Raw genomic sequence first — 12168 nt, 5'->3', positions numbered from 1 at the left:
ATCTGTGTACACGGCAGAGGTGGGGAGGGTGTATTACTGACCATCTGGTGACATCACCCCCACCCTCTATAATCACTCACCACATCATAAGATACTCACCCACAATACTTTTTTATTTTAAGATACAGATTCTATCTTTTTCACTGCTACAGTTTTCAATTAACTGCTCAAGTTGTCTGTTTTATTTAAGTATTTGGTCCTCAACGCATAATAGCATAATACAATTTATTTATTGATTTTACTGGAGCTTTAAACCTGTGTTTGTGATTGATTGGTGTGAAACTTGAGCCACATGTCAGATGTCTGTTCCAACTTCTGCCATACAGATAATCCATTCTTTACCCACATTATGTTTAAGATTGTTCCTGTTCCACAACTGGGTTATTTTGCAGCCTTTGAGCCTGTGAGCTCAAAGGCTGCAACAGACAACATCATTAAGGAGATTATAGCGATTCAGCCAAGCACAAAAATCAGGAAGACTCACAGTAAAAACAAAAAAAAGGTGATTAACAATCTGATGCCAGGTATTGAAAAACATATATAAAGAAGAGTTAATTTTAAATAAACTATTAAATAAACATGAGGCCAAAGTTAAGATAAAGTTTGTTATTAAAATAACTTGGGCAAAATGTCTCCACCAAATGGAATCTGACTGTTCTTTGTACTGTGTGTACCCCATGATCTGTCTCGGATTAATGCCTCAGCTACAGCAGCAGCCATAGCAGGCTGTAACCCTGCCCTGGTCAGACTGAATGTATGTCAGCACGTCACTGGAGAAAGACAGCTGTCTGATTGGCTATTAAAATATAAATATTTCATCATAACAAGGTTTGTAGATATGCTGAGGCACAGCAATGAGCAATAAATACCCCAAGATATTTGTGAATTTATGACAATTATTAGGCATTTAGTACATAATGTAGTGAAGCAGATGGATATCTTATATAAGGGTTTCTGGATAGGCAAGATGCTGAACCAGAATAAATATGTTGTATATTTAAAAAACAATTCCCAGCAGAGTTTAACTTTTTTGCTCTGACATAATGTATCCAATGGGGATCATGTGTATTTCATAAGTGCCAATGCAGATAAAAACACTGATACTTCAGGTCAGTGTTGGCTGATAAACTGTTTGTGCATCTGTTTTTAAAATAAAATTTAACATAAATGTAAAAAAAATGATAGGAAAACAAGAGTCAGATCTACAACTTCTTGTTTTTAATTACTCTTATAATACAAATGCGTTTGAAAAGGAATCAGGTATGCTCTACTATTTAAGTAAATGACGGTACATTTTCTTAAGTTTTCAGAGTTGAGTCCTTGAATCTTTATGGATTTTTTTATTCTTACTAGTCTTCTTATCACTCCTCTTTGTTTAAGATCAATGCAGTAATGAATAAAATGGATGCAAATGAACATGCTAACAGAATTCACTTGAGCATGATTTTTGATTTCATGTCCTCTTTCTCCTTGCAGACATACTCTGGTCTCTTCTGTGTGGTCATTAATCCCTACAAAAATCTACCCATCTACTCTGATAACATCATAGAGATGTACAGGGGCAAGAAGAGGCACGAAATGCCCCCTCACATATACGCTATCTCAGAATCTGCATACAGGTGTATGCTTCAAGGTAAGTGTCCACCCATCCCAGTCTTCCACCTTTACCACTCTGATGAATAAAAGGCTCTTTTTTGGATAACATTGAAGGTGATATTTGATCAACAAATTTGAAATCAGTTTGAACCATATCAAAATTAAAATATACCGGTAATGTTAGCTTTCTGTCAAAAGCACTAAATGTTTCATCATCACTTTTTATTTTGTTTTCTGCTGAAATTGCAGTTGTAACTTATTTATTTTAGAAAAACTCAATTTTTTAAGTTTTTGTAATCTGGAGATGTGCCCTCAGTGCCCTATCCGCCAGTTTTAACTGCACCCCATTAGTACACACACCCTTTACCCCTCAACATATACACTCCAACACATACATGCACACACACACACTGACAAACACACACACATGCATTTCACAAGGAAGGTGGGACCTCGGACCATCTGTCCCCTACCCAATCCTTGGCGGGGGGTACCAGGCCCTCGACGACGGCGGCCGTGTTCCCTGGGTGCTGGTTTCCTTGGCCCGGCAGCCCTCTCTCCCCGCATGCCATTCTGGCAAGACCAAGAGCCGGGGATCACATCACATCTGAGCCTGGGGGTGTCCGTGTGCCTGGGGTGTGGGTTCTGGCCCTTGCCCCTGAGTGCTAAGCCTCGCCAAATTTCCAACTGTGGGCGAGCCTGGTTGGGCCATGTTTACAACACCTCTTGTGGACCCCCTCTTCTCCTGGGTGCCTTCCTCCTGGTCAGGGGACCGGCCCCTGCCTTGCTCTCACCTGGACCAACCGGGGGCCGGGTGGGTGGCTGCCTGGAGCGTGGGATAAATCTCCCCTGGGGGGGGTCCTGGCTCATGCCTGGGTGGTGGTGGGGGGTTCTCGTCTGGTTGGGCTGGAGCTGCACTCTCTGTCCCCCCATGCCTCCCTGCTCTCTGGCTTTGGGGTGCCAGTGGCGATCCTGCTGTCTCTGGCCTGGGTGGCGGATGTGATCGCCCGGGGGGCGGTTGTTCTCCATCTGCTGCCGTGCGGGTGTTGGGGGGTTTTGGCTGCCGCTGTCAGAAGATTCATAACCCCTGTTGTTAAAGTAAAATATGTCCAACACAAGAGGCCTTCATCTCTCATCTGTTTGCTTACAAAAAAAAAAGAAAGGAAAAAAACCCTCAATTTTTAAGAGTTTTTGAGGCTAAGTGATGTCTTTGAAGGTCTTTGTGTGGAAGTTGGCGAGCTTCCAGAGACCGGCCAAGATCAGCCCAGCAGGAACAGAAACGGTGACCCCATTGTGCCCGACAATAGATCCTTTGTGCGATTGGGCCGGCTAACCACTGGGAGTGGCGACAAACTAGACAGGCCTTTCAGCCCTCCAAGGCTTTGCTCTTCTCATGTTGATGTGTTGAAGGAACCTTAGGGAGCCTCAATGATGCTGCTTGCCACCCCCCCACCCTGTAAACAAAAACTTGAGAACAACGTAATGCTGGATGTTGTTGATTTTGTGCTCATCATCCGATCTTTGATGGATCAAAACTAAACCCATTTCTTGAATCTTTTTTTTTTTTTTTTTACAAATGCAGTTAATTCAAACTAAACTATTAAAAAAAACTTGATGTGGAGTTAAAGATGAACTACTGTTACCTTTCTACTAATTGGTCCAAATTTTCTTTTTGCGTAAATATTTATCCCAATAGTTTGTTGACATGAATCTGTCAGGAGGCATAAAACTGCCTGGTATGCATTACCTCAAAAGATTTACTTTAGTATAAAGTATATTTTAAACTATTGAGCTGATGCATGCACATTTTATTACACAAAAGTACAGGCTCTCTCAAGCCACGTATGCCTTAGTACAGTGGCCTAAGGCCTAAGGCACAAGGTTAAAGTGAGCCACGGCACACTTTAACCTTGACAAAAATCCCGCGGCACACCAGCATCCAAAAAAAAAAAAAAACAGAGATTCATGGTCTGTATTGACCGACAGCCCCCCCCCCCCGCAATCTCACCTGCATTTTTGTGATAATTGTGGCCGGAAAAGCAGGAAGTTGCGGCTGTTTTTTCTAAGAGATGAAATGAAAGTTAAATTAGAAAATTTAGAAACTGTTTGTTTGTTGTGGTTTCAAGGCGTTTCGCAAGGACAACTCATTGTGCGCTGGGACACTGGCCGTTTAAGCCAATGCATCATGGGAGATGTAGTGTGAAAACTGCCGAAAACTTGCAGAAAGACTCGCGTCTCTGAGCTTCATTGTATTGTCCACTTGTTTCACGGTCTGACACCGGACTCTGTGGAAAGCTACATCGCTAAAGAAGAGCTTTAGCTGGTATTTTTGTTAGAACTGAGCGACTTTATCAGCAGAATTAAGAACAAGGAAGTGAAGACTTTAAGCACTTCTGATTGGTCAGACTGATGACATGTGATTAAGCCTTCAAGAATGATTGGTGGAGACAGTTAAAGGGATGGGACTTTTCCGCAAACTGTCATAGCTGCAGGGAAATCGCGGTAGCGTCATTCTTATCAAAATTTCTTTAATAGAATTAAATAAACACAAAGAAAAAGTAATTTTAAGATCTTTTATATTCCTAACTACTCAGTGTTTTATCAGGGCCTGTTTGGATGAACAAAGAGCTGATATCCTGGAGATGGGAAATGTTTTTAGATCAGTTAATGATTAATGAGGGCAATTTCTCCACGGCACACTTGACCATCTCCCACGGCACACTAGTGTGCCGCGGCACACTGGTTGAAAAACACTGCCTTTGTAACTACTCTCCAAATGGGTGGATACCATTGACTATGAGGAAACGGTGTCTCTTTCCCTTTGGCGTTCAGATCTTTCATTTACTAGCCCCCCTTTAAACCTGCGTACTGCGCGAGTAGCCCGTTAGTGCTGTTCACGTGCTACTTTTGGGCTCTTTGTATGCAGCCTAACTTTTAGAAATGAGAAAATTTGACATTTGGATTGTAGTTTGTGTGGGCGTCCTATGTGCACTTGAGTATCACCAGCAACATTTGCGTGCGGTCATGAAGTGGCCAGTACTTGCATCTTACTAACGACTAAAGTGTGGCATAAGGGCTCCGCACGACAGTATCTCCCATACGCCATAAGCGCTACAACTTAGTTTCATGAATTCGTACAAGCTTTAAGGGAACCGCAAGACATACCTGCGCACCCTTTAAGATGCAGCTGCTCCTATGGGCCTGGATAACCCAAAAACCTGCAGCACCCGTACGGATGAGTGTGACTTGGCCTAAATCAAGAATCCAGCATTGCTTTGGGCTCATCTGTTGAAGGAAACGCTGGGTGTGTGCAGCAAACAAACATATTGTTGTACCTTTGTGGGTTGCTTCTAAAACTAAACTCCACTGAATTTATTTCATCTGTTTCCTTGGAAACAGCTTTCTATATCTGACAGCACTTCTAAACGGATCCAGGAAGGACTGTAAAAGAAATGTTGCAGAGGGACATTGACGAGCTTGCACGGATTGCTTTTGTTCATGTACACGTGTGTCTGTGGTGAGAAGACTAACGATTGAGGTCGTGAATCATCAGAAATAGGGAGGCAGAGCGCACTTAAGTACACACTCTGATCTTGAGAACTGTCAGTTAGTAATACTTTAATATAGCATATTTTTGTTGGCTTGAATAAAATCCTCTGGCTGAGTAACTATATACTTTTGAGAATAAAGGGCTGACCTGTGTAGGTTTTTTCCCACCCAACCCATTTGTGAGCATATCAGAATGGACAGTAGTGGTTAGAGGTTTGTTTTGTAGGTTGGGGATTAGTGGAAGCCAGCTGCTTTGAGCTGTGGCTCTAAGCCTTTCACTAACCTGGTTAAAAAATATATGTCCAGCTGTATAAAGTAGCTTCAAGCTATTTCCCCTTTCACTGAAAAAGGTGTCATAATGATTTAGGGCTGTTTGTTTTTGATTTTTCATGATTTGATTCCAGCTTTTCAAGTTATAGTAGTATAGTAGATCCATTTCTACCCAAAATGTAAATTTAAGCCAAATGTACCCAGACCCATTTTTTCTTAAAAATAAAATTGTGTATTTTACCACAAACCAAGTGGACCACAGAATCCATTTCTGATATTTTTCTGTTACACTGATGTCACCATGGGTTCCTATGGGTTACGTTCACTGCGTAAACATATAGGAAATATAACGTAGAAAATATTTACAATTTAAGTTTAGAAACCTGCTGTTCAATATTTGAGCAATTTAATATTTAGGTTATTCATCTACTTTTATCCTTAGTGGTAAATCAAATCCTGAAATCCTTGATAGTTGTATTCTAGAGGCTGTTTACCAAGACCTAGTAGTCAGTGAAGTACCAAAGTACTATCTGTCTCTGTCAATAAACACTTTTTTTAAACCCGGTCTTTCTACCTGTAACATATATTAGATTTTTCCATCTTTGACCTTTCATACCTAATTTCCTGGCTTTTTACTGTCAGTCCCATCTGCACTATGAAAACTTTTTCATTGAAATTGACTTTGATTTATGGTATATCTGCTTTGTAGCTCAGCAGATTGCCAAACTGCATTAAAGGCTGAAGGACGTTGAATGATCTCAGTGATATATTAAATATAGCTACATTTCTGTAAAGCCAGTCATTGTTCAGATGTGTTACATGAAATATTAGGCTGGAGGCTGTTGCAGATTATCATGCATGTGCTATTGATTATAGTTCCCCACTTTGTCTTTTTGTGATTGTGGTGTAAAAACTGAAGATATTATTATGGAAGAAATTAGATGAAACGTCTTTTTTTCCCCTTTTATTTATTTACACATGGCATTTTTTTTTAACCTCTATTTCCTGGCTTGTGTAATGGGTGCTGAACTGCAACGACCACAGCTGCAAAATTGACCTAAGCAGGTCAAATTTACCGCTGTGGTGCAGAGGTAGAGCGGTCAACCTCTGATCGAAGAGTTGTAGGTTTGGTTGCCACCTTGCCTGCCCATGTGTTGAAGTGTCCTTGGTCAAGACGCTGGACCCTACATTGCTCCTGGTGGTTAAGATTGGCGTGATGTATGGAAGCGGTGTGAATGTGTGTGCATAGGTGAATGTGAAAAGCACTATATAACTGTATGCCATTAACCATTTATAACAGTTTAACTCTTAAAATAAATAGCCTCTGTGCTTCACTTTACATATCTTTTCTCACCTGCAGAAAGTGTTTTAAGACTCTACATTCCTCTTGTTAATGGACTGTAGTCCACTATAAAAATGATAATTGTAAACTTTTAAATCAGGATTTAATATGAAGACTGTACATAGCAAAAAATCTTCCACCCAAAAGCATCGTTTTAAGATAAAAAAACTGTTATAAATCAAAAATATTGTTTCCGGCTGTTAGGGCTGCACGATATGAGGAAAACTCGCGATATGCGTTATTGGTGATTAATAATGCGATAACGATATAATTTGCGGTATATAAACAAATGGCAAAACAACCAAAAACGTAATTTTCATTTCACTACAACAGTTTAAAAATTATACTCCAAATGACCCTTGTCGATGTAGGAGGCAAACATCAAACATAAAAGGGCTCATCTGATTGATCAACAACGTAAACGGGTCCTTCCGATTGGTTAAATGCATGAAGGGATTTATTTTATTTGTTCAATATTTCAAGCTGCCTTAAGATTGTTTTTAGCACATTTATCGTAACCATTTATTGCGATTATTGCCGTCTTTTCCGGTATGCATATTGCACAGCTTGATGTCGCGATAACGATAAATTTGCGGTATATTGTGCAGGCCTACCGGCTGTAATGAATTCCAACAAGGTCATATACATCTACAGCACCGCATTGTCCCAGGTGACTGTTTAATACTGGGTTTCTTTGTTTCAATAAAAATAGAATAAGACTCTTTTTTTTTTTTTTTTTTTTTTTTTTTTTTTTATTTCTGACTGAATCAGGGTTTAGGTCAGGTTTGGCAGACCCAGAGTTTAAACAAAAGAACCTACTTCACCTTTCTATGTTTTATAATGGTTCTCTACGACCTTTTTCGCGTAACATGTCCATTAAAAAAATGTGCTTGAACATTTTGGCCCTTCAGGGTCACTAAGTGGTCTATGACCTTGATATTTTGTGCCAGCCCACCTACATGTCCCCTAACGTTTGCCCATTTTTCACCCGCAGACAGCCTGTATCCACCCGTAAGGGCATTCGTGACTAAGGTTTTGAGTGCAGCTCCAGCTGTTTATTATATTGTAATATTGTGTCAGATGGAATATATTGTAATATTTTGACCTGCCAGATCTTTCAGCTATCAGGAATTCCTCGAATAATTACCAAAAACTGTTGGAGTAATTTAAGTGTCAGATTTTATTAGACACATTCCTTTGCTGAAACACCTCAAATGGTAGACCAAAGGCATATTTCCATTGTTTGTGTTTCCATTAGCAAATCTCTGGCACAGAATCGGCGCTGGGTTATCTTGGCTGTTTGTCATGTTAGCCTTTCAAATGAGTACGTGGTAAAACGTTTTGCCCAAACTTATGAACATTTAATTATTTATATCACTGAAGAATAAAAAAGCCCTCTGTTTCAGTTTGGACACTCCATCCTAAAAGTGCTAAAAATCTGGTCTGATTCCGTTTTGTGATGTCTCTTGGTTTTAGCAACACATTGGAAGCAGGCAATATATGTATCACATAGGCTAAATTATACCAACAGTAATGATCTGATTGAAAGAAAAAAAGACTTTTGTAAGCATTGTAGTTTATTTTGTTTTGGAAGAGTTTTTTTTGTTTTTTGACAGATTGGTTGCAAGACTTTTTGGACAGGGTTAGTGACACAAACGCGTTGACTAACACATTTTTGATTCCCACCCAGAGTTATCCTGCTGGTCAGGGCATTATTTCCATCAGTTTGATGGAGCATCACAAGGTCATGCATCAGTGTGGGTGGTGATATTCCTGCTGTGGAAATTCTTGCACTAACATGCCTGTTGGCATTATTTGGAGGATAATACTTTTAAAGCTTCTCGCTTGTCTTCATACTTAGATTTGGAAGTTGTCTTTAAAGCTTTACACTGGAAGCTTGTATGTGAAATATTTTTTTAGTGTTCTGCATTTCCTTGTCTCTTTAAGGCTGACAAAATAAATTTTTTATTTATTTCACAACAAAATTGCAAGAGTGATTGCGGGGTAAAATATAATACAAAGTATTCTCTAGTATGAATATGTAACTTCATATAAATGTTGCTCTACTCCAAAACTGTTTCTTCTCGGGAAAAGAAACACCAACCATGTTGTCTTTCTATCTGATTGCAAAGTATGCCACATATTCAACAATTTGAAGTTTATGTAGACTATGCTGATGTGCTCATTCATCAGTGCTGAATAGTAAAGGCAGAACAACATTAACATTGAATATCAATGATGATAATACTTATTCCATTATCAAATACGAATATTATGTTCCAAAACTTCCAAAAGGTTTTCTGTGTAGCAAACCTGTTTGCTCTTTGCTAAAGTGGGCAAATCGGCTAGTTTTAGCATGTGGTTTCCATAGCACACCGTTTGATTGAGTTAAATTACCTTTTTAAATACAAACTTGATTGACCTTTATTTTTAAATAAAGTTAAATGTATATGATCATCTGAAAAAACGACTTTGGAAGATTGCACAACAGTTAAGCTTTTCTAGGATGAATTCAAATGTCCTGTTTCTTTCATATGATGCACTCACATGCCAATTTGATTGCTCTTTTCTGGTTACTGGTGTTGCTTCTGGTTCAGGAGTGGATTGACATGAAGAATGTGACATTTGTTGCAGATGTGTACTTTTCTGTGTGTGGTGACTCTGTATGTTCTGACTCCTCAGTCCACTCCTTCTGATCATTCTCCAAATTCTTGAATGGATTTCTCTTGACAATCCTCTAAAGACTCCCGTTATCCCTGTTGATGGATTTCAACTTACAACCCTTTCTCCTTCATTCAATTTTCTGTTGATATGTTTGCATACGGCACTCTGTGACCAACCGGCTGTTTAGCAAATGACCTTTTGTGGCTTGCTTTCCTTGTGAAGGGTGTTGATGACTGTCTCCTGTCAAGTCAGCAGTCCTTCTTCATGATTGCATAGCTTAATTACACTGAGAGACATGTAAAGATACACAGCAGATGTTTTTAGTTAATTAGCTGATTCCCAGGACAGTTTACGTTGGTTTTCGATATTCTTCTTATTTTATATATCTCACATCAAACATGCCCCAACTCTAGGTTAAAAGATTCTTTAAGAATCTGACTTGTGTATGTTGTGAATGGAAACATTTCCTCCATAGATTAGTGTCTAAACTCAATTTTAAAGCAGTCCAGGATGTTCTGATTAGTGGCGAGTTGTCCTGTTTTGTCCTGCTCTACAGTTCATGAGTGGCTCTGCTCTTGTGTGTATGAGTCATAATTTATTTGCAGATGTAACTGGTTTGCTGTTGTACATGTACGGCTGTTAGTAATTTGGTTGCTGGAAGACGAGATTATCGGCGTGCTTAAATAGAGATGACAACTCGCACGGCAATGCTCCCAGACACAGTTTTATTTCTGTCTACTTCAGATCAGCCTTTTTCTTTTCTTTTAAGCAAAACAAACCCGTTTGAACATCTTCACTACTTTCTAACTTCTTAGTTGTGTGAAACTGGCAAAAGCACTGCCAATCATCCCCCCCCCCAAACTATTCTTATGACTGTTCAGTAATGTCACAGAAATAACTGCCCCTGATATGGTAGTTATCTTCTGCACAGACGACCAGTCTTTGTCCGTAATCAGCCTGGCGCAGGCTGGAAAGCTGAATGCAGTGAACAAGAACAGTCTCACAAAGGTGGAATCACATCTGTCTTCTGTGTCTGCAACCTGTCAGATAAAAAAAACACCTGTTTGGTTTTGGATCCTGTGAAGATGGGACTTTTAAGAGAACGGTGACACCAACAGAAGCTTTGTGTAACTGTGGTTTTTCTAGCATGTCCGTTATGCCTTTGACAAAACTGAGAAAAATGCAGTAAAATAGTAATGATAATGCATTCGGTGGATAATTAAAGTTGGACATAGTCTTGTATTAGAAATGCCGGAAATACAGAACAAAAACATTAAAACATATTTCAGATGTGAAAAACCTTTTCTGATTTGTATTTAATAATTAGGGATTAATCCAAAGCAGTTTGTGCATTTGTCATTGTAAGTCATTTTTTAAAAGTGCTACACTTTTGTTAACATTAAACAGTCTAACCAAAGGTGTCTGTCTGTTACTGTCCAACAAAGTAAATAATTTGTTTGTTTTGTCTCCTTTTTGTTCAAAGACACAGTTGTGTGTTGCACTGCATGGGTAGAAATGCTGTCCTTGATGAGTTTTCCAGCTGTGTCCTCTGTCCAATCCTCACTTTACACCAAAGGAACACAGTCAGCACTTTTAGAGACCTTCACCTCAGACAGAACAGTCCAACCAGCAGCATTCGTACTGAATGATTCAAGGCATTCACAGCAAATGTGTTTGGCCCCTTTTTTCCATGCTGCCATCATAAAGTCTGAGTGATGTTTTGCTGGTGGGTGTTAATTAGATTTTTGTTAGAAGAAGCTGGTGGCAGATAAGAGTAGTGCAGCTATTTAAAACAACCTAATGCAAATAACATTAGCACAACTAGATTAAAACAAATCCTCTTAAACTGTTTAAATGTACCTTTGTCCGCATAGTCGATAGATATCTTATTACATTTACCAACTTAGAAGTAAAAACTGGAGTGTTTAATAGACCACATCTAGTATTTATATTTATTTTGATGTACTTTTTGGCCACATTCACAGCTGGGCAAATGTTACTTAAAAACTACACTAAAGGACTAATTTCTGCTCCTCCAGGAGGTTACAAAGATCGTTCCTAAATCCTTAGTCACAGTTGGCCCTGCGGGTGGATATGGGCCGTCTCCGGGACCAAAAACGAGCGGTGAACCCACAGAGCCAAAATGTTCATGCGCATTTTTTCCTACAGCTATGCTGGGAAGCGACAGGTCATTGGTAAACACTTAAACAACACATAGGGTTAATCATCATTTGAAGTAAGGCGTATCGTAGATACTTTCCTTTTTTCAACCCCCGAATCCTGTGGACTTAGCAAGCAGCACATTAGTGCTGTTCAGTCGATAAGTGTGCTCTTGTTGTGAGCCTGACATTTAGAAATGAGGAAATCAGACGATGCATAATCTATGTGGAAAGCACAAAGGCGTACTACAGGCACTAATGCATCACATGGACACCTCTGTGTGTGCAGTGAACGACTAGAGTTTGCTGTAAGGATATGTCCTAAAGATCCACATTTTACTGTTAACATGCTGTGTTTAATGAACAACACAATACCAAGGAATAACAATATTCTTAAGTGTAAAAATATTGCTGTTCAGCCATATGCTCATGCATACACGGTTGTAATTTATTTTCCGAGATATATTGATCTCTCACTCCTTTGATAGTCAGGTAATCCATCTGCCAATCATGAGTCAGTGGTTGCTTGTTTAATTAGCACCGTCAGCTCCCCCCTTAACGATATCTACCCCACTAGAACAAACCTAT

The 12168-nt window shown here is 39.5% G+C and overlaps 1 protein-coding gene across 4 annotated transcripts in view; it reads left to right on the top strand.

Annotated features, from left to right (window-relative positions):
- Positions 1-12168, top strand: part of LOC101165692 (myosin-10) — a 49071-nt gene that overhangs the window by 7866 nt on the left and 29037 nt on the right. For all 4 annotated transcript variants that reach the window (XM_011478025.3, XM_023954141.1, XM_023954143.1 and 1 more), the window contains one exon: positions 1477-1633. In XM_011478025.3, coding sequence (XP_011476327.1) covers positions 1477-1633 — 157 coding nt within the window. The remainder of the gene's footprint in view (positions 1-1476; positions 1634-12168) is intronic.

The sequence above is a fragment of the Oryzias latipes genome, chromosome 1 (genome assembly GCF_002234675.1).
Source record: "Oryzias latipes chromosome 1, ASM223467v1".
Classification (NCBI taxonomy): domain Eukaryota; kingdom Metazoa; phylum Chordata; class Actinopteri; order Beloniformes; family Adrianichthyidae; genus Oryzias; species Oryzias latipes.
This window is presented reverse-complemented; position numbering and strand designations above follow the sequence as displayed.